Source organism: Dipteris shenzhenensis, chromosome 24 (assembly GCF_047967505.1).
Source record: "Dipteris shenzhenensis isolate YYH24624 ecotype China chromosome 24, Dip_SZ_1.0, whole genome shotgun sequence".
Taxonomy (NCBI): domain Eukaryota; kingdom Viridiplantae; phylum Streptophyta; class Polypodiopsida; order Gleicheniales; family Dipteridaceae; genus Dipteris; species Dipteris shenzhenensis.
Window position 1 is genome coordinate 29,094,831 of NC_141619.1, and position 22,405 is coordinate 29,117,235.

The window sequence follows — 22,405 nt, forward strand, 5'->3', positions numbered from 1 at the left end:
TCACTGACTTCTTTCAGCCACATGATACCTCTTCTCAGTCTAGCTGACGACGCGGACGTGAGCGAGAGCCAGAGTCACGACAGTTGCGTCAGCGGACAGATTCACACATCCAGGTCCATGACATCTCGTCTCTGCTCTCGGCCCGCCCCACTCGGGTTACGGTTGCCCTCATCCACAGGGCCACCCGCCGCCCTCGACGACCGAGCTCGACTAGGCCGCGTGACGTCAGAGGCCAATCATCTATCGCAGGGTTTTTTCCGACTTCCCATTTGATGGCCCCTCTATGATTGGTCTCTGACGATCACCACCTGTACATGTATACTGTATCTCCCCCCTCTGCCCCACTTTTTTGTGCCCCCCCCCTTCTTCTTCTTTGTATCATCCGGAGGTAGACACATATTTTTTGTATCAGGACTAGACACATAGTCCTTCATAACCTCTTTTTTTTTGTAGAAACGGTTGGTTGGCCCGTTTTGAGACCACCACCGTTATGCTCATTGTATCAGTTATCTTTAGTCTCATAGACTCTCCCGAAGACTTTAATAAACTTTCTTTCTTTCTTTCTCTCTCTATCTCTCTCTCTCTCTCTCTCTCTCTCTCTCTCTCCCCCCCCCTGCCGCCTCCCTCTCTCCCCTTCCTGACTCGCAGCCGCATCATCTACTCTATCTTCCTCACCCACCTCTTCAGCCAATTAATTAAGCAATTTAACTTAGGTTAATCAGCGCGTTGACTAATTGAATTCAGCAGCCGCCTCATCTGACCCTCTTCCCTCCTCACCCAATTCCTTCTATTATGTGGGAATTTTGTTCACAAAATTAACTGCCAATTGCAGTTGATTCGAGCTCGATTGGTGTAGTCTTGCGATAGATATAAGATTGTGAAGTCGATGTCCCCAATAGGCTCTATATCTTACAGGGGTCATGGAATCCCCTGTCTTATGGATTGAAACGATGGTGTTAAGGGAAACATAGCTCATGCTCAAAGTGTGAATATCCAAGTAGATGGTGTGTGTGTGCGAGGTGCCATGTCTAAAGTATGGTATATGAGAGAATGAGAGAGAGAGAGAGAGAGAGAAAGAAAGAAAGAAAGAAAGTGTATTATTGTCCACTAAAGGCCAAAATCAGCCCATGGGACATCAAGAACTCTGCATACAAGATAGCACAAAATCAACGTGCCACAAAGAAGAGGCATCGTCGAATATCATCTAAGTGCTACGCAATACAATGCAAGTGAAAGTACATAATGTCAAATCTGAGCCTAAATACAAAGTAAACTAGATGCAAGGAAACCGCCCCTGGGTGCAAAATGGGGGGATGAGTACAATATGCCAATGCAAAGATACAAGTCCAGGTGTCACGGAGTCTGAGAACCAAAATAATACTGGAAATCCTGTCCATCGACTCTGCCTCCTACTATGAGAGTACAAATCTGAGAAAAGGTGAGGTGAGCGGCTGGTGGGGCGAGATCTCCATGAGTAAGTCTCCTCCGAAAAGCTGCCATCATCCTGGATCGTCTGGAGATGAAGCCACGAGTACGTCCCCTATGTAACAAGATCCTGTGGCGTCTACAAACCATCTCATATGTACATCCACACGGTGGAGGCATGTGTCTTGTGTGAGCTCTGACCTCCTCGTGCTCCTCCTAGTCTCTGTCCTCTGGTATAGCGTGTGCCTGAGCTCTATCAGGCTGGGCTCTATCACGCTCCGGTTTGTGCTGATGGTCTCTGAGGTAGTCTCGTCGAAGCATAGTGGCCTCCCTGACATAAAGAGCTAGGCAATGCTGATCCTCGTAGTCCATCACTCGTGAGAGAGGTCCAAAACCATCCGTGAAGAGACAGTGGAATCTAACCTCTGAGCTCATAATATAGCGGGCATCTGCAAATGAAGTGCTCCTCTGATTCCACCTCTCCCATGGTGCAACAAGGGCAGATCCTAGTCTCTCGGCCTGGTCGCCGTCCATCCTCCATGCGTCGCATCCTACCAGCCTCTATCTTGAGCTGATGCGAAGAGACTCTAAGCTGGCCAAGGGCAATCCTCAGTGAGTGGGACATGTGGATACCTGTATAGCCTGGTGGAATGACAAATCCATCCTCTGAGATCCGAAGGAAGTGGTCACGATATGTGGCCATCTTCGTCGGAAGTTGCGTGGGATAAATCCAAGTGCGATACGTATGAAGCTGCAGCAAGTCTGCTCTCGTGACCTGACTAAGCTCGTGGCGAGTCAACTCGAGATGAGGGGCATCTATGCTGTATCGGAAGGGAGGCAGTCTATCCATGTCTAGTCCAAGAGATGTGAGCCACCTAGTGAGTCTGAAGTACCAGCAGTATCGGGCCCCAGATCGTGCCAACTCCATAGAAGATGCAAGTGCTAACCATGGCAACCGAGCTCTACCTGCTGCTGAGTCTCCAAACTCCCTAACCCTGTGCAAATACATGACCGACTGAAACGCTGCATCCAATGCAAGGGGAGTAGCTCCAAACTCTGCTAGCATGATCTCGTGCGGAACTGTAGCCTTGGCCCTAATGAGCTGAGAGAACATGATGATCTGTAACCTCTCTACTCGTCTCCAATCTGCAGCGCCGAGGTCTCCTACCCAGAAAGGAGCTGCATACATCGCAGCTGGTCTCACCAATGTATCAAAAAGCAAGGATTTCGTATCGGGATGCTGAAAGTGTATTAACATCTTCGGGAGGCCTGGCGGGTCTATGAGTCAAAGTACAATCAAGAAGTTAACCATATAAGCCACTGTGGGCTGAAGCAAAGGGCTTGTTAAGGCCCTTGCTGAATCTCCAAAACTCAAACACTCAAAGCTAGTGCTTCAAATATATATCAAGACGCCACGGTGGCTCTCCGGTGAGCTCCAAAGATGTCTCATTGTGTCTATCAAGGGGTCTCTCGTGGTGGCAAAGGACATCGTCTCGGGCTGGACCTCTATCGTGTGTGCTCTCGTCAAACTCTGCACCATGTGTGGTCTCTCTGTCTCTGGCTCCACTGGTCCATGCTGTCACTTCCCATTGATCGATGCTGCCCTCATGTCGGCTTTCTCCTCCTCCTCTACTCCATTATGTCCCAAGGCACTTAAATGCATAGAAGTTAGTGATGTGTTGCTGTGCACAATCTATCTCCTGTGGCACTGTCGCCTCCTACTATTTGATTTGCTACAATAGAGCGTCTATGTCATCTCATCTCCATCAAATAGAGGCCAACACAAACCTGTTTATAGAAGTCAATCAACCGATAGAGAGGCCCAAAACCTTACTCTTGCTGAAAGAGACAATGGTACCATCATCGAATCTCATAGTAGAGGGGGCCATGTGCATAGAAAGTGCTTCTCCGTCTCCATGTGCATAGCTTGAAGATCCATTGCTCTCTAGGTATGCCTGTAGCTCTCCCTACCTCGATCCTCAACCGATGGGATGAGACCTGCATCTGTCCGAATGGCAATCCTCAATGCGTACGAAACCCCTCTATCCTCAACATACTGGGGTCTGATAATCATTCCATCCTCTGATACTCTCATGAAGTGAACCTAGTAGAATTGGATCTTGGAGAAAAACCCACGGTTCTCCCCCAAAGTCCATGATGTATAGAGCTAGAGTAGATCCAACCGTACAATACAGTTGAGCTAATCTCGTGGTATCTAGAGGGGTTAGGCATCCAAGATATACTGGAAGGGCGGGGAGATGATCCATCTAAATACCCTAACTTGCAAACCATTTGGATATACGTGCGTACAAGGTCGGCTAGTCGTCTGGATGACTCTAATGCCAACCTCGATAGTCTCTAGCCAGGCAAGACCCAGACCTTGTAAAGATATGCCAGTGTTTGAAAGATGGCATCGACCTAGAGTGGTCTCATAGCAAACTCTGCCTGTATGATTTGATGAGGGACTGAGGGCTTGTAGCATCTCGATCTCCACCAATCGGTTGTCAATAGGTCACTCCCCCAGAAGGGTGTTGCATACACGGTTGTCAGTCTCATAAGTATATCAAAAAGCCATCCATTTGTCGAAGGGTCCTAGAAGTGTGTCTGAAGGAATAGTACTCTGTCTTGTCCTCCTAGCAGCTGCTCTATGCCTGACAAGTGCACCTCTTGGCAGCTATCTATGCATGTCGTGTCCTCCTAGCAGCCGCTCTTTCTCTCTGTGTGTGTGTGTGTGTGTGTGATAAAGAGGGAGAGACAAATTAGTTGGAGACATCATTGTTCATAGATCTTTGAACCCACAACTCTTGCTTCTCCAAGTGCGGTCCCATGCAAGATTATTTTTTCTTTTTTTTTTCAAAGAAAAGAACCTTCTATTAATGCTTGAAAACTTCATACAAAAAGCAGCCCCGAAGGTGCTGAGTATGGGAAAAACCGGGAAAAGCCTGAAAGAAAAACCGGCCTGTTCCAGAGAGACCCAGTTCACTGCCTAGGGGATCTCTGGTACTAGGGCTAACAGTTAGGGGGGGGGGAATATACAACCAGCAAATCCCTCGCGGAGTCAAAATGTAAAAACACCTGCAGACCAAGCCTTGCAGAAACGAGCACGCCTCGCGACAGTCGCCCTGGAGCCTGAGGTCCCACGCTCCCAAGTGGAGCGGAGGGTGTAGATGATATCTTGCTAGATGGTGACCAGGGTAGCCGAGGGTGGAACCGGATTCTCACCCATCACCAGACTACAGCGAGCAACCCAAATGTTCCATGCAATGATACTGGCTACTACCTCCCATACGCTGTCCTCCGGAGGAAAAGGAGGAATCAGGCTATCATGAGGGACCACCTCATGGAGCTCAATCCTCTGAATGCTCTGACCCTATATCCAGTAAGCTGGGGAGATCTCATCAATCTAGAATGCCTATCCTCCCTCAGTCAACCAGGCCACCATCCCCCAAGTGTAGTCTCTCTAAAGACTCCGCATACAGGTCATGATCCTGAGGGCTCCCATCCAGATCCTCGCAGCGCTACGGCAACTCCAGAGGCAGTGCAGGATCGTCTCCAAAAAACCAATAGAGCAACAATGACACTGCCCCTCCACCCGCATTTGCTCCAACCACAGGCCGATGGGCAAGCCTCCATGGGCAGCCAGCCAAAAGAAGTAGTATATCTTCCTTGGTCACAAACTAGACCATAACCGCGTCTAAAACCTGGAACGGACGTCCCAAGGCACTCTTTGGGACACCCAATGCCTATCCCTGAAAGGAGTCCACATCGAAGAGTCCATGTGAAGCCTCTTGCCAATCCGTGTGGTGTAGGAAAAGAAGGTCACCTCATCCACCTGCTCAGTGGGGCCGCCCTTGGAGGGCTAGAACCACTCTCCTGGATCCCATTGGACCTCGTGCAAGGGCCTACCCTCCCAAAGCCAGAGGCGCCATCTAGGGACATCCTGCTCTGAAATACTAGGAGGGTCAATGTGCCACTCCTTTCCCAAACGTCCCACCACTCTGATCAGGATGTGCCCCCTCCTGGTATTTCAGAGCAGAATGCCCCCCAGATGTGCCACTCTGGGGGCATCTTGCTCTGAAATCCATCTGGGGGCATCTTGCTTTGAAATACTAGGAGGGTCAATGTGCCACTCCTTCCCCAAACGTCCCACCACTCTGATCATCTGTAGTGAATCCCATCAAGACTCCCATCCATCTTTGGGTCTCTCTTAGTGAGCGCTTGGAGTAGGCCTCCAGGTCCTAAACGAAAAAAAAACGGTTGCGTGCTGCCTCACTACATCATCATCCTCAAGGGGACACCAGTCCTAGAAAACTGGCCCAACCATCTGATGTCCATCCACGCACTAAGTCCCTTCCTCTAGGACTCAAGGATGGCTAGGTCAATCTCTCTCATCCTCTGCCCTGCCCCTCGCAGATGCACTACGGCGCTAAGCCTCGCCTCTGCCTCCACTGCCTCCATGGGTAATCTTCTCCCTCTGCCAAAGGAATTGGCTGGTCCACTATCCCACTGTGCCCAACCAATGTGAGTCCGTTGTCCGAGCATACACCCTTCCTGATCCCGGATCTCAGGGTGCCAAACAAGGGGCTAACGCTCGAACTCCTCTCTGCATCTGGGCTGAGCACGAATGAGGCCCCTTGCTAATCTCTGCCAAACCCTATGGAGGCTCCTCAGCAAGGGGACACCCTTCCCTGTAAGGGGAGCCTCTGAGAAGATCCATTTGTGTGAAAGCTGCCATTGCCCCCAAGTGCGTGGGGTCTTCTTAAGAAGCCCTCACTGTAAGAGGAGCTTCCAAGGCTCTGCACCTAGAGTGAGGCCGCGAACAACCAACTTTCCCAAGAGGGCTCTGCTCTGCATCTCCGGATCAATGATACCCAAGCCTCCCAGTGCCTGCGGCATGATCACCGTCTGCCAAGCGACCCGGGCTCTAGTATTCTGCGTGCCGTCCGAACTTGCCCATAGAAAGTTCCGAACAATCATCAGAGCTGCCCAATGCACCCTCTGTGAAAACACCAACAGAGGCGATATACCAAGCCGTGGCAAGAAGGACCTGGTTTGCCACTAAGGCATGACCTGCTATGGAGAGTTTGGCCAAGCTTCAGTAGAGAAGCTTGTGCCGTACACTCTCAAGCTATTTGCTACTCTGCTGTAATGTCAATACCGACCTGGCATCCGAGATATCTCGCTGTCTAGCCCCGCGGTATCCATCTAAAGCCAAAGTCGCTCCCCCACTCATAGATCTCCTGTGTCTCCTCAGAGTCTATGAAGAAACCTATGGACTTTGTCCAGTTGATCCGCACACCCGAGGCATAGCCAGGGCTCCCCTGACTCTCTCCAAACTCGTTGTGGTGCCCTCTACATACAAGGCCGTGTCATTTGCAAACTCAGAGTCAGGCAGCTCCTTCTCCTGCTTGATTGGGAGCCTCAACCCTGTGAGACTTGCCACCTATGATCTCAAGTAGTAGCCCAGAGCCTCCGCCACAAACAAGAAGAGGAAGGGAGCGAGGGGGCAGCCCTAGAGGCGAACTGAGCAATAAAGAGGAAAGGCCTCCCCCGTGTGTCCTCCAATAAGCATCTGGCTAGAGCTCCCCGCATAAAGCGCAGGAACTCCTCTGACCCATCTGTCTAAGAAACCCAATCTCTGCATAGTACCCTCCAGAAAGGACCGCGTCGTAGGCCTTCTCAAAATCCAAGAGGAGGATGGCCAACCACTGTGACTCCTCCCTGGACCAATCCACTGCCTCCCCGAACGTGAAAATGTTGTCCAGGATGCTGCGCTCTTGGATGAACCCGGTCTGTGTCATGAATGATGTCAATAAGATGAGGCCGTAACCGCAAACTCAATACCTTGGCGAGGATCTTGTATGTGATGTCAAGCAAGGTGATCGGTCTCCACTGCCAGATGTCTGACCTATCTCCCCCTTTCGGGATCAAACAAATCCACCCTTGCTTAGGGACTGAGGGATGGAGCATGTGTCAAAAATCTCCTGGCAAGCTAGTTGGAAAGGGGTGGAGATGATCTCCCAGAAGTTCCAAAGAAGGCCGGAGTCAAGCCATCCTTGCCAGGACACTTCTAGGTCGGGAGAGCCTTGAGGGCTTCCTAGAGCTCCTCATTCATGAAAGGCTCCTCTAGACTGCTGCACAAATCTTGTGAGACTACTCTCAGAACGTGATCCCAAACTACCTTCCGGGCCACAAGACCAGCTGCAGTCATCCTCTCTGTCTGAAAGAGCTGGCTGTAAAAACCTGTGGTTAGGTCTAAAATCTCTTGCGGGTCAATGTGCATGATGCCCTGCGGATCTCGGAGATGCTGCGGCTGCATGCCTACCGATCGTCGCGGCCCAATGGTCTGAAAAAACTGCTTCGTCATCATGTCCCCCTGTTGTACCCATCGGGCCCGAGAAGAGTGATAGGAGAACTCAGCCCGCCGAATCTCCGTGTCCTGAAGCTCAAGGCAAGCGCTCTCAAACCTGTCCCTAAGCCACTGAGATCTTGAGTCCTGCTCCCTAAGCCGCTCTATGGAGGCGAGGTCTCTCCTCAATGCCCGCTCGCGCTTATGAAGAACCCTAAGGGCATAAGCCTACAACTCCTCACTGCTCCTCTCCCCCTTTTGGAAGAGAACCTTGCGGGGCTGCTCTAAGTGAATACTATGGTGAGTGATCTAACATCGTGGTACCTGCCAGAATCCAAGTAGAGCAGCCTTTGTGTAGTGCCCAGTCCCCAACGTAGAAGCGGTCTAGCCTCTCAAGCAGTCCATCTTGTCTCCTCTATCCAAAAGAGAAGAGGAGGCTGTCTGAAAGAGAAGAGGAGGCTGCTAGGTATCCTGCTGAAATCTGGCTCACGCCACGGGTCTCTGCCACTGATCATGAAAATGAACTGCTCCAAGGTGCTCCGCTCTGCTGCTGGCATCTCAGAGAAGGAGGTGCCGTCTTGCTTGTCCTCCCCAAACTCCAGGTTGTCAAAGTCCCCTCCAACAATCCAGGAATCTACATGCGGAAGACACTCTGAAAGCCTCCTCCAAAAAGCCAGACGGTGTTGTCTGCACGCTGGGGCATACACGTTCAGCATCCCAATTCTGGACTCTACCATCCTAACTCACATCCAAACTGCCCATCTTGGGATAAGCTCACCATGATCATAGACCTCAGGAACCACTGTCTATGAGATCGAGATGCAGTCCCCTCCGCTCTGTCCGACTGTAGGGGACCACACCTCCGGACCTCTACCTAGGAGGAGGTGGTGTCACCGTCTGATGTCTGATGCTGAGAACATGTGCTCCTAAAGTCCATTGTCCGCCCTACCACTGCCCTCTGCAACTCCTGCCAAAGGATCAGGTACTGCGGTTGACTACGAGCATGGTCGTGGAGCCCGTGCACATTCTAACTCACTATGGTCCAGCTCATGAGGACGGGGATGAAGAAAACAAGGCTCTCCTGTGAGTGAGTGCCTGTTTAAGAAATATTGTCTTATGTGACTTTGCTGGGGGTTTGGAGGGCGAGTAGTCCGTGTCTATACAACGACGTACTAAAGTGGACACTGGCTCAATACCAGTCTTCCATGCCCACTTCATCATGAAGGAGACTTCCACCCCAAACAACTCCGCACACATCTGGAGTGGCCAGTAGTATGCCTGATCAACCTTTGCCTCAAGTGGCAATCTGATAACTCCTACCGCCAAACCACACATCGGCTCCTCTCACATGAAGCTCAGCTGAAAACTCACCTCCGCACCATGGACGTGCCAAAGGTCCAATCCCTGTGGCCCCATCCACTCGTCCATCATGCGTGAAATCTGATCTCCCATAATAGCATCAAACACCACTGGGGACCACTTCTCCGACCCTGTGGATGCGAACTGAAATCTGCAAATTGGGTGTGTCTAGGAGCCCACTACGCTGATCGAACCCCCTTTCCGGGGCTACAAGACCACTAGTGTTACCTCAAAGGGTAAAGGGTAAGAGTTCAGAATCTCCAAATAGTTTCAAGGTCCCAATCTCCAGAAGTCCCGCGATAAGGGACGCCCAGGCTGACCATTGGTTGCTGCTGACCGCGAGAGGGCCCCTTCCCTTTGGCTTCTTCCCGGACTGATCGTCTTACCCTTGCCTTCTGGCAGGAGTGTCAAGGCAGGGAAGGGGTGGGAGGAGGGGTGAGGGGAGGGGGGTGGGGGAAACCAGGAGGAAGGGGGGGTAGTGGAGAGGGAGCAGGATCTAGAGGGGGAGGGGGGCGGGGGGGAGTAGGGGCAGCCATAGGCCCCCCTTGCTAATCAGGCTCGCCGGGGCTCTCGACTCACTCCTCCTCAACCCCTGATGGGCTAACGTCCGAAGCTTCCACCGCATCAGGAGCTCTTGGGACTCGCTGCTGATGCAAGGGTGGGTGCGGGCACTGAACCTCCATAACGGGAGGATCCTCTATTGGGGCAGTGGCCCCTTCCACTGGGGGAGGTGGATCTCCATGTAAGGGCTCCTGTTGCTACTGCTGCTGCTCCTCAGGTGCCTCTCGAAAAGCCCTGTCTCTCTCTCTGTGTCTAGCCCGCTACTGCGATGCTTGCGGGCCTATATGCTTGGTTTCTTTTTCTTTTTAACCTGGGTCTAGTCCCCTTCTGAGGGGGTCACCTAGGGGGTCTGAGACTCCTGTTGCTCCTGTCTGGGGGGGTGCTGGGCTCTGGCCTGCTGACTCTGTCTGCTCTGCAGGGGTGGGGGAGGAGGGGCTCGGCCTTGGCTGCGAGGGCAATTTCTGGCTAGGTGACCCATCTGTCTGCAACGAAGACACTGGCCTGGTAACCCAGAAATCTCCACTCGCTGGCAAAGTGTGCCTCCTTCGAGGGTCTCTAGGAGGATCAACTCTAGGAGGGACTCTGGCCTCTCAACCACCAGTCTGATCCTAGGGATCCCGTCATCTGCAGCAGCTGAGACAGCCGCCTCTGACGGAGACTCATCACGATGCCAAATGCCCGATCAATGGAGGGGAGGATGGCTCGATACTCCTTGGGGAGTCCTGGGAAGCGGAGCGTAACCGAAAAACGGGGAACATAGTGTGTCGTGTCCATGTCCTCCATTGTAAATCCATGGTACCAAGGAAAGAGGTACACTAGATGCGAGCCAAGGAGGATGGGGCTCTGCTCCACGAGTGTCGAGGCAGTGTCGGGGGGGCTCAGCTGGATGAGGAATACCCCTCTCCCATAGATGGTAATTATCCTCATCATCCTCAAGGGCTTCACATCTAGGTCTTTGAGGAGCAGCTCTTGATAGCAACTTTGTCAATGGCTTCTCTAGGTGTGGTACTGGTGCAAGTGGTGTGGGGTGGCTATTATGAAGTGCTCAGTGTGTTAGTGGAATCATTAGGAGGTGAAGGAGATGATGGATATGGTAGGGAAGGGGCATCAAGAGGGTTAGTTGGGGATAGAAGTGGGGAGGATCTTAATTATAGGGGGGATGTGTATCAAATTAAAGAATGCAGTTTCCACTTCAATCCACTCTTCCTCTGTAAGTTTATTAAGACATGTAATGTGATCCATTGTAAAAAAATTGACACCAATTGAGTAGGCTTGGTAAAGGTTGGTAACAACTCTATTATATAGCATGTATATCCCATTTAGATGATATTGTTGTATGTTATATCATACCAACATCTATGTGTGCCAATTACTTTATAGCTCGATTCATACATCATCCTATTAGTCAAGTCCTCCATGATGACACTTCCTATACTATAGGAGCAAAAAATTAATATAATCACTCAAGCAAGGATGAAGATTCCTTTGTAGTTATAAGATCAAAAGTAAGAAGTATTCTCCCAATTCCTTGATACCTTCAACTAATCTGACAAAACCCATCGATTGGGATGAGCAACAAGATGTTTGATCTAAATCCCTCCAAGCTATTTTAAAAAGCAATGTAGCAAAGACAAGGTGAGGCGGAGGGCGGACGAGAACCGGCTGGGTGAAGGAAGAAGAGGGGAGGCGGGGGACGGGGGAGAAAAGGCAAAGAGACAGGGGAGAGGTGGAGAGGGCGGGAGGGGAGGCAAGAAAGGCGCAGGGGGGGATGATGGAAGGCGGAAGAGGAGGGGATGAGAAGGTGAGGAGGTGGAAGAAGTGGCGGGGCGGCGGAAGAGGAGGGAGCGGAGGAGATGGCGAAGGAGAGGAGGGAGGAGAGAAGGAGGGAGCGGAGGAGATGGTGAAGGAGCGGAGAGGAGGCGGGGGAGGAGAGCCAACGAAGGAAAGGAGGAGGGAGCGGAGCAGAAGGCGGAAGGGGCCAAGGAGGCTGAGGGGCGGAGATGACAGGGGGGAGTCGAGATGGTGGGGGGCGGAGCTGACGGAGGGGGAGGCAGGTAAGGCGGAGTGTGGAGGGGAGGCGATGGGGCTGCGGAGGGGGCAGAAGGGGTGGGGCAGAGGGGTAGCCAGAGAGCAGCGGCAGCAGCTCCTTAGCTCTGAAAGTTGAACGTTCCAAGAGAATGCCTTCGAGAGAGATTCTATTATCGTCCGTTGGAGACCAAAATATGGTCTATGGGATCATGAGTACAAAGCAAAACCAAAATCATGAAAAGTACAAGTACCCAAGTTTGTTGTAATGGTCTACCAATACACTTGAGTCATGTGCCTATGCGGTAGGACTCTAGCTAAGAAGCTGATCCCAATGGGTGAACCGGTGCAAAGAAAGTATTAAGTGCTGCCACAGCTAGAGGGATATGGAGTTGGTCTAACAGGTGTATCTACATAAGATGTGTTTGTACCTTTGTCTAACATACACCTGAGGTGAGATTGGTGTCTGTACATGCAGCTGTACTCGCCCCTCTATGTAAGTTTGCCAACACCAGGGACTGATGTGTGCACAAAATACTCAAACTTCACTATTTGAGGGCCACGTTCCATTGCCTGTGTACAGTATCCTGTAGATAGAGACCAATGATTTTCATCTTCATTCCTTCAGGATGTAAGCCCAGCATCCACTCAGTCTCCCATCTTTGAAACCATGTGTGTCTTGCTTTTGACCATCATCTGAATCTAGCTCCAATCTCCCATGCTATCTTAGGTAGTCTGTCACCAGACATCTCCCTTACATTGGTGACATATCGGTATACTCTTGCCAAAGCAGCCAATTCCAGTGGCCTATTCCCTATTTCCAACAAAAGAACATAGTAAGGAGTTGTGAGCTTAATCCCCATGTATCTCCTCAGAAACATTTTTTGAATTTTCTCAATGTCATTACATTTGTCCAAGAGCTGATGGATTGTCTATGTCAACAATCATACATTCAGCAACATACCACGTAGATGATAGGAGCAAGTAGGACCAAAATCAAGAGCAGTGCTTTGTGTGACAGCAAAGCACTACTCTAGTCTTCAAACCTACGTATCTACAGGTAAAGCCTTTAGAAATCCAAGTAAAGAGATCCTCCTGCCACCAAATGGGCGTACCCTCTTCCCTCTCGTTAAAACCCCCAGCATTTGTTCCATTGATGTTTAAGCGAAACAAGATGATACAAATCTCACTCAAGAAGCTCCTCATTGGGTATATAGGGAGAGAAAACCAAGCATACCTAGGCTCCTCGTGTGGAGAAAGAATCCTTCAGAGATGGAGCTAGACTGCAGTTCTGTCTCAGTAATCTGGAGATATCAAAGGGCTTACTTGCGTCTCTACCAACCAAAAAAGTCTGCTCAATCCTATCTAAAGGCTGAAAACCTGGTTTGGGTAGACTCCAGGAACATGTCAACACTGAAGACATGACAACAATAATTTGATAAAATCCACAAAGCTGCAGGGTCACAGCAATGCTGATTTGAAGTGTACATGAGAAGACTGCACCTCAGAGTTGTGTGGGGTGCTCTTGAAGTAATGCTTCAAATATTCTATATTATGTTAGCATGTCACTGACAGATGTTGGAGTCAAAATGCAGACTACAAAATTACAGTATTTTTGTTTTCCCTTGCATGTGGTCTAATGCATACTACTACTACAAGAACCACTCCACTTTTTAGCAACAATCAGCCGTTGTACACATTGAGAAATAAATAGCTATGTTAAATCAACCGACTCTTTGAGGGCCTTTGTTCTAGACATGGTGTTCGAAATTCTCTAACAAAGTATAGTCCACAAATAAGAATATTTCCCTGAAGCAGTGTTCTAGCAACATAACAAATTTCCATAATCAGCCCCAAAAAATTGGCATCAATAAACAATTTTACGAATTGTGAAGCTTCAACAATTGTCAAACAAACAATCCATGACATTAAATTTGATATAATCAAACCTGGTAAATCAAGGGAGGGCTAGATATGATGGGTAGAATGATGATATTGTGTGGCTACCCCTAGTAAGTCCAGAGGGGACAGTTAGATCTCATGGCCATAGGAACTGATGAAATCCAAGATGACGTCACTGAGGAACATATTGCTAACATCAATGCCTTCTGTCAAAATATGTACCACATCATACACAACGCAGTAACAAAAGTAGCAAGGTTGCACTTTGGTGGTTCGATGCACTCAGACTTGCATCTTAGTAACATACTATTCTACTACAACCACCGTGCTGGTTCCTGACGCAAAACATGTGGCATTGTCTAGGTGTGCTACTTGAAGCACTTCAATTTCTTTGTCCTCCATCTTGCACATTGCTAGAGTCAAGCTCTTGCGAGCTGTACATTTCATGGTTGGGCTTGAATGAACCATTATGGAAGGAACTTTTCGTGATCATAAAATTTTTAGAACAAAGCCCGTCTTATTTTGGGTAATACATGTATCCCTGGTGGGAGTAAACACCATTTGGAAGCTTGATCCTACCCTATAGATAGGTACCCTATAGATAGCTTGGCATATTGGAAAATTAGGTGGTGCTGTGTCCCCCAACATTGTCATATCTTAGCTTCCAATATTTTTAATCCGTCTTGTCTAATCTTATCCACATTAAATAGGATTTGTGATCGACAAGTGGCATAGGATCAACAAAAGGCCTCCTTGTGGACACGGCTGTCTTCCCCTCTTTAAGCAATGCAGGTTTGACTGTCATTGGAACCTTCTCCCAGTTTGCTTAGGCCATTTTTAGCTCCTTAGGATTGTATGGGGTATATGACTGATATTTGTGCAACCAAGAAATGTTTGTAGCTATGGTTTCAGTCTGTTTGCATTAGAGTTTTGACATCCTGCTTGAAAATTGAGCAATTCCGACCCCCAAAAAAAATTACCCTGCTTAAAATGGCTTAAAAACAATAAATGGCGACTTTTTTGGGGGAGGGATAAACAACAAGTGACGTTGTTTTCTCATTTTTGTATATTACACAATACAAAATGGAAAACCAAAAACGCACTTTACAGATCTTCATATAAGAAACAATGATATCCAAACCTTCCCTCCAATGAGAAGTAGAAGGGCAACAAATAAACGCCATCCCAATGTTGGCTCCCCTGCTGCCAACTTCCAAATATAAGGTAAGACCTGATAAATAGATCAATTTCACCCATTTAGCCTCTCTCTCTCTCTCTCTCTCTCTCTCTCTCTCTCATAGGCGACCTCTATATCAAAAGATGCCTGACCACCATGAGAGAAGTATGCAAAATGAAGGATATGGACATTGAGCACCTAGAAAAGAAACTTATGGAGAAGAAGGATATTGATGACCTTATGCATAGGATGCATGCCTCAAAGAAGGAGAGATTCAGCCGCCCTTCAGTGATGAGCTAAATACACTTCAAGAGTAGATGAACATTCTCCAGGAGCAAGAGAAGAAAAAGGCAAATGAGGCAACCACACGGGCTGAGATGATTAAGAAGACACATAAACAAATGGAAGAAATGAAGGTAGCACCGGAATTGGCATGCAAGGCAATGGAAGAGCTTAAATTAAAAAAAGAAAAGATCAAGATGGAAATGGCTGCCATGCAGACTGCTATGCAAGTGGAAGCATGCTGAATTCTCTGAACAGATAACTAGAGGGAAGGAAGAGATGTTAGAATGGAAAGAGGTAGTCAAGAAGGGTACATCAGCCCCAAAGAAAGAGTTCATATATGATGCCCTAGAGGAGGATAAGTGACAGAAAAACAAGGCCATGGGTGCCAATCTCAATTTTGAGGCAGCTTGAAGAGTGGGTAAGGCCGATGCACCAACAAGGCCAATGGTAGTGCGATTCTGAACAGCAATGACCATATCCACCTTCATGACTATGAGGACAACACTAAAGGGGACCAGGACATACTTCGATGATGACCTCATGCTCCTGCATCAAGAGCATTGGAGGGAGGGGATGGTTTGAGTCATGGAAGCAGGAAGGGAAATGGGCTGCCTACAGAGATGGTAAGGTAATTATACGAGAAAAAGGAGAAAGAGAAGAGAGAGATACAGCCAGCACATGACAATGTTGGGCCCACGGGATGGGGATACAAAGCAGATAGAGCATGGTTGTGTGGTACTGTTGGTTTGATCTAAGGGGGTTCTCAAAGACTTAACTGATGGATATGTTGTCTTCTACACTAAGACACATGAGAGTCCACAGAGAGGGCTACTCACAATGACACGATACACCTAGAAGACAGCGGCTGACAAAAAGGAGATGAGGAGATACGATGGGACACAAGGCTTTGTGAGTGTAGCAGTTCTTTAAGATCACATCTAAGATCGCTCATATCTGTGATGTGGAAGGAGAAGCATGCACAACACATGTGGATACGAGTGCACTCTTGACGCACGGCCAACTTTCATTGCAGTGTGCTACTTCCCCCCAGATACATCATCCTATGCACATGACATGAAGTTCTCTAGACAAGGGAGACCCTCCTTCTAGGTGACTTCAATGCACGTACGGGGAGCAGACAAGTGGGCTTACTAGACTTTGGATCAGACCCCCTCAAAGTACCAAAGATGGATCCAACAGAGCTTGGGATAGTGAGGCACTCAGAGAATGCACCACATATAATTGGAGATGGGGCGACATTTACTGGAGATGGGAGTAGTACACGATTTAGTCATATATAACAATCTTCAGAGATGGCATCATCTAGAGGGCTCACTTATTTCCCACATGGAGGAGGGACAACTACAGTGGACTATCTAATGGGTTCCCCAACCTTTGTGTCATGAGTGCATGAATTTATAGTTTGTCCCTTGCCCAGTTGGTGCTTATCATTTCTAGCTGGCATTCAGCATCTCAACTGCTCTATGTGAGCCACATGTCTCATGAGCTACCGTCCTCAGACCTGGGGACGAGCATTTTCTGAGCGAAATCTTCCGAGCGTCCGAGCGAAGGAAAAAAAAAGCTTCTAACTATGCATAAATATGGCAAAAATCGATCAGAAGAAAACATAGTTTCACTTAGAAATATGCAAAGTATTATAGCAATGCCTATTTTATACAAAAATCTTTAGGTGAATCTGTAGGAATGGTGAGAGCATAATGGGATGGCTTTTGAAGAAACCCACATGTAGAGTAGACTTCTCTATGAAAATTCCCTTATGATCCTTCTTACAACTTTTACTTAATAGGGGGTGACATTGAAAACCCTCTCTCAACCTATCTTCATGAAAGAGTTTCTTTAAAGAAAACTCATTGAAGAAAGCCATCCAGGTAGTTTCGCCAGCGAAACCCCTTTGAAGCAAGTCTCCCAAGGTAGTTTCGCTGGCGAAACTACCTTGGACAGCACTTTTAAAAGTGACATAACTTTCATATCCAATGTCCAAATATAGTCATTCAACCACTCAAATTGATCGGAACACCCTATTTGAGCACATCTATGGAGTTATATTTTGGAAATTATTTCATATATAGTATTAAATATTACATGTATTTTATGAGAGTGATATATAAGCCCAAGTTAATACTTATTTATAGTCATTTAAACTTCTTTAGAAACATGTCCATAAATATGCTATAAAAACACTAAAAAGATATTGCCATATGATATAAATGTGTTAATAAGTAATTATATATGCATAGTATTATTACATTGAGAGTGATTATGAGGAATGTTTCTTAAAGGAATCAACACTTTTTTAAGGTAATAACAGGGGTACAAAGGGATGTCTCTAAATAAGAAAATTATGTTGTGTAAAAATGAATGAGTGACTAGTCTGTATATTTTTATGATAAAGGGATCTAGTTCTAGTGAAAATAAAAGTATAAAAACCATGTTTCCTAAAGAAAAACATTTTTAAAAATCTCTTGAAAAACATGCTCGGATAAACCTGCTCATAGGTTTTTGCTCGTAAAATTGACGCATCCCTCAGACCTCGCCCATGCCTCAGACACTCTTGTAGCAGTGGTTCAAGATGCCACCATATCATTTCCCACGACTCGGTCCGTAGCAGCCCCCAATTGGGAAGATGCCCCCAAAAGTCATGGTTTGATGCTGAGTGCTGAGAGATGAGATCTCACCTCATATGCGAGCAAGCTTTGGGAAAATTGACAATGTTCAAGGCACACTGGATCTCACGCCATAAGAGCCAGGATTTCCTCTCGCATGATCCACTCTTTTCAAGGAGGCGACTTCACTATTGCACAGAGGCTTCTCTCATAGGGAAAGCCATCTATGCCCATCACAAATCCGGTAATCTGGCACACATTAGCAACATCGCTCTATGATGTCCCAGTCCATGCACCACCTCATATGTCATCGCTGCTGCCAGCCCACAACATACACCTTCTTCACCGCATTCAACGTTCAGGCTGCATTGCTTAGACTCCATAACCTAGGAGCTTAAGACCACAACAGTTTGTAGATTGATCAATTTGCACACGGACAAGAGGTCCTGTCCACGACCTTAGTGCAGATGTTCAACCATGTTGTGTTTCCCTCCTACTTACCACCACCGTAGTGTCGAAACACAAACTAGGAGACCCCATGGACACTAGGAACCACTGCATTCTTATGATCGGTCACACATTGGCCAAGATTTATGGGTCAGTACTAGAGAGAGATGTCAATACCTACACACAGGCACAAAGGCAATGGGAGGTTGGGTTCCAGAGACAACACTCTACTTGAGACCACATCTTCTCTCTATGCGCCATCATCGATCCCGAAAGTCTATGCTTACTTTGTAGACTTTCGCAAGGACTTTGACATAGTCCTACAATCTCGTATGATTAGGAGACTTCTAGAGATGCAAATCCCATGAGTCATGATTTAGGGTATGATGAGTCTATATGAGTCAATCAGAGGGAGAGTACGTGCCCCAAGAGGTCTTTAGAGGGGACCGATAGAGTCGAGGTGTCAACCTCGATATGGACCGTTGGATAATAGCACGAAGATCTAGATGATAGTTGATCATCATCTACTATCTCTAGATTTCTACATTTTGGGTTTTAAATACCAATTCTTGAGTTGAATTTTTTAGTGTAGCACTTAACAAGGGCCCTAGCGTGCCCATAGTGGCTTGTATGAGTTAATATTTTGATTGTATTTTGTCTCATAGGCCCGTGATGCCTCCCGAAGACGTTATATTCTCTCTCTCTCATATCCACATGGCTTGCTAGGCACGGTATTCAAATGAACAGGCTTCCCCCTTTTCAGTATAGCATGGACGTGCCACCTGAGTTGATCCCACAAAACGTATCATATGGCTAGGATCTCCTCCAGCTCCATACATCTCAAACTTGGGGAGGGGACAAGGAATTCCCCACCAAGATCCAATTCTATCGCGACCACTTCCTAAGAGTATTGGAGGAGACCCCCGTACCTCAAGGACACAGGGGTCTCACATGCGTTGAGGATCGTCATTGGACAGATGCAAGTCTCGTCCCATCAGCTGAGGATTGAGGCGGGGCGAGCCGTAGGTATACCCAGAGAGTAGTGGATCTGCATGCGATGCACGTTGGGGGTGGTTGAGACAAAGGAGTATTTTCTATGTGCCTGCCTACTATTAGATCCAAGGACGATACCATTGTCTCTACCGTGAGGGGACCGGCCTCAGTCCGGTCTACATTGGGCTCTACCTGATTGAGGTGCACCAACATAGGGAGACACTATTGCAACAGATCAAAGAGCAACGGGAGGCGATCAGCCACAGGATACAGAGGCAGACTAGCACAGCGACGCATCACAGATTTCTATGCATTCGAGTCAGCTCCAAGACATAGCAGGGTGGAGAAGGAGGAGCTAGCTGATATGAGGACAAGGACGCAGAGACCCACACATATAGCATGTAGAGCACACACTATTGAGGTCTGGCCTATCTCAGCTTTCCTCAAAGGAGACAGCTAGAGACGCACTCTAAACATTAGCTCAATGAGTTCAGAGATCGAGGAGACCACATCCCCCGCCAGAGCATGAGACAGCATGACAGACGCAAATCGGAGATATTATTCACAGCTTACCACCACGGTGTCAAGGTTTAGCTTTTGAGTCCCAGCTCTCAATTTGCTTCAGTTTGTATTTGATTTTGCTTGACCTCTTGAGCTCTTTAACTTAGCATAGCTTGGCTTAATACTCAGCAAGGGACCTAGCGTGCCCTTTGCTTCAGCCCACTGAGGCTTGTATGAGTTTTGTTCTTGGTATACTTTGTCCCATAGGCCCACGAGGCCTCCCGAGGACATTAATCTCTCTCTCTCTCTCTCTCTCTCATTTTTGGCCCCCTCGAGGATGATAATAAATTCTAATTCTCTCCCTCTTTGCAGTTGATTGGAAAAACTGACAGCCTAGAAATGGGTGAGAAGACGCATGTAGACCAAGCCCTGGCTGAAATGAAGAAGCATAAGAGAGAAGAATGGGAAAAGGGGAAGGCTGAGTAGGAGCTGGACAGAGAAGCATAAGAGAGAAAAATGGGAAAAGGAGAAGGCTGAGCGGGAGCTTGAAAGGTCCAGCACCAAGGGGGAAATGCAGGCCAAGAAAGGAAATGGCAGCCATGCAGGCTGATATGTAGGGGAACCATGAGCAAATCATGAAAAGAATGGCCGACAGACATGCTGAATTCTCACAGTAAATAACTAGGGGAAGGCAGAGATGCTATAATGGGTGGAAGTGGTCAAGAAAGGTACATCATGTTGGAGTTATGTAGGTCACCTCCCCATCTATGAGCCCCCAAATGAGGAGAGCATGGGGGAGGTGCACCAAGAAGGACCCATTTCACATTCCTAAACTGATTCACTTATCTCGTAATTTCTATCACGGGCGATGGCACTAGTTTTTCCTCCCAGCCTTCTCTCGTGGATCGCAGGTTTTCAACAGATACGTCATTCGTTTTTTTCCCATGCCTATCCACAAGACCCACAACTCCCTAGATGGTTCCCCTTGCCACATGTCATCATTTTAGCCCTTTTCACTTGGTGCACCATTTACCCCTCTCTTGGGGCACATTAAAACCATTTGCCCCTTGGCATTATTGCACATTTAGGTGCACCAGGCCTTAGCACACAAAACCACCTAGTCAATGCCATTTCACCCTCACCTAGGACCTTGGCAGTTACTTCTCTTAACCATTTTATTTAAGCACATTAAATATTACAAAAGTCGGTCATCTAAGAGAAAATGCCCACCGATCTTTCCGAGGTCATGCTATCTCGGCTAGAGCATAACATTCCTTCCCTCTTCAAGCATCAGCGTCCTCGATGATGAAATCTAGGAATACTCTCCGTAAATGGTATACGGATTCCCAGGTAGCTTCCGATAGAGGCTGACCATGCCATGCAACCAACACCGTGGGTATCTTCCGATTTCGTATTTGCATTGTTTCTCGGTCCAGGATTCTTGCTGGTTTGCGTCTTGCATTATCCTCTATCTCCTAAAACAAAACCACACCTTCGATTAGTGAGTCACCAATATGCAAAAATTTCTTTAAACGAGAAACATGAAACACTGGGTGCACCTTACACCCCTGTGGTAATTCTAATTTATAGGCTACCTTGCCTATTCTTTTTAGAATTAACCACGGCCCACAGTATCGAGGTGATAACTTAGCACACTCTCCTGAAGTCAACGACTTCGAGTGCGAAGGAACTCTGAGAAAAACTTTTTCTCCTTCCTTAAATACTCTTATAGACCGGTTTTCATCCGCATACACCTAGGCTCTATCCATAGCCTGGCGGATATTAGCTCTCGCAAGTGCTAGCATCTCCCGCATCTGAACTACAAAGTTCGCGGCACTAGGTACTTTCTGAGGTACTCCAACTATAGTTCGATTTGCTGGTCTATAACCATAGTTCAGCTCAAACGGACTGAACCCTGTAGAGGAATGTTTTCTATCATTGTAGGCAAACTCCAACGATGGCAACCACTTGTCCCATGTATGTTGCCTCAATGACACATATGCTCTCAACATATCCTCTAAAGTCTGGTTGACTCTCTCCGTCTGACCATCCATCTCAGGATGATCCCCACTACTCATTCCCAACTCAGTCCTTAGTGTCTCAAATACCGCTGTCCAAAAATGACCGGTAAATCTGACATCTTTGTCTGACACTATGGATCTAGGCAATCCATGCAGATGAAATATATGTCTAATGAATAAATCCACCACTTGCGGGGCACTAACAGACTCTCTAGTCAGAATGAAGTAAGCCATCTTGGTTAGACGATCAACCACCACAAGGATAGAATCATACCCTCCTTGTGTCGTAGGCAGCCCTACAATAAAGTCCATGGAAATGCTCTCCCACTTACTTAGTGGTACTTCCAAGGGCTGTAAAAGTCCGGGTGGCTTCACCTGCTCGGCCTTGCTTACCTGACACGAAAAACACCGTGTCACATATTCATGAATATGTCTTTTCATCTTTGGCCAAAAGAAATCTCGCTTTACGACATCGTATGTCTTCTCGACTCCTGGATGTCCCGCACACGGGCTATCATGGCACTGTCGAATGACTCTCTGCCTGAGATCATTCTGACTAGGTACTACGACCTTGCCATTTCTATCTAGCATACCATCCCTTATGGTATATCTTGCATAAGTTTGGCCTTTTCTGGATGCCAGGTCATCCTTTCCATTTTCCTCGGGTTTTAACACATGAGCCTTGGGCCATAAGCTCTGGACAAACTCGTCCACCTTTTGAGTTTCTCTAATCTCG

General features: G+C 47.7%; 1 protein-coding gene across 1 annotated transcript in view; it reads right to left on the reverse strand.

The window, feature by feature from the left end:
* LOC147886459 (ABC transporter B family member 23, mitochondrial-like) overlaps positions 1-22,405 on the reverse strand; it is a 94,216-nt gene that overhangs the window by 49,375 nt on the left and 22,436 nt on the right. Inside the window, exon 2 of the mRNA XM_087395650.1 lies at positions 14,763-14,852. Coding sequence (XP_087251776.1) covers positions 14,763-14,852 — 90 coding nt within the window. The remainder of the gene's footprint in view (positions 1-14,762; positions 14,853-22,405) is intronic.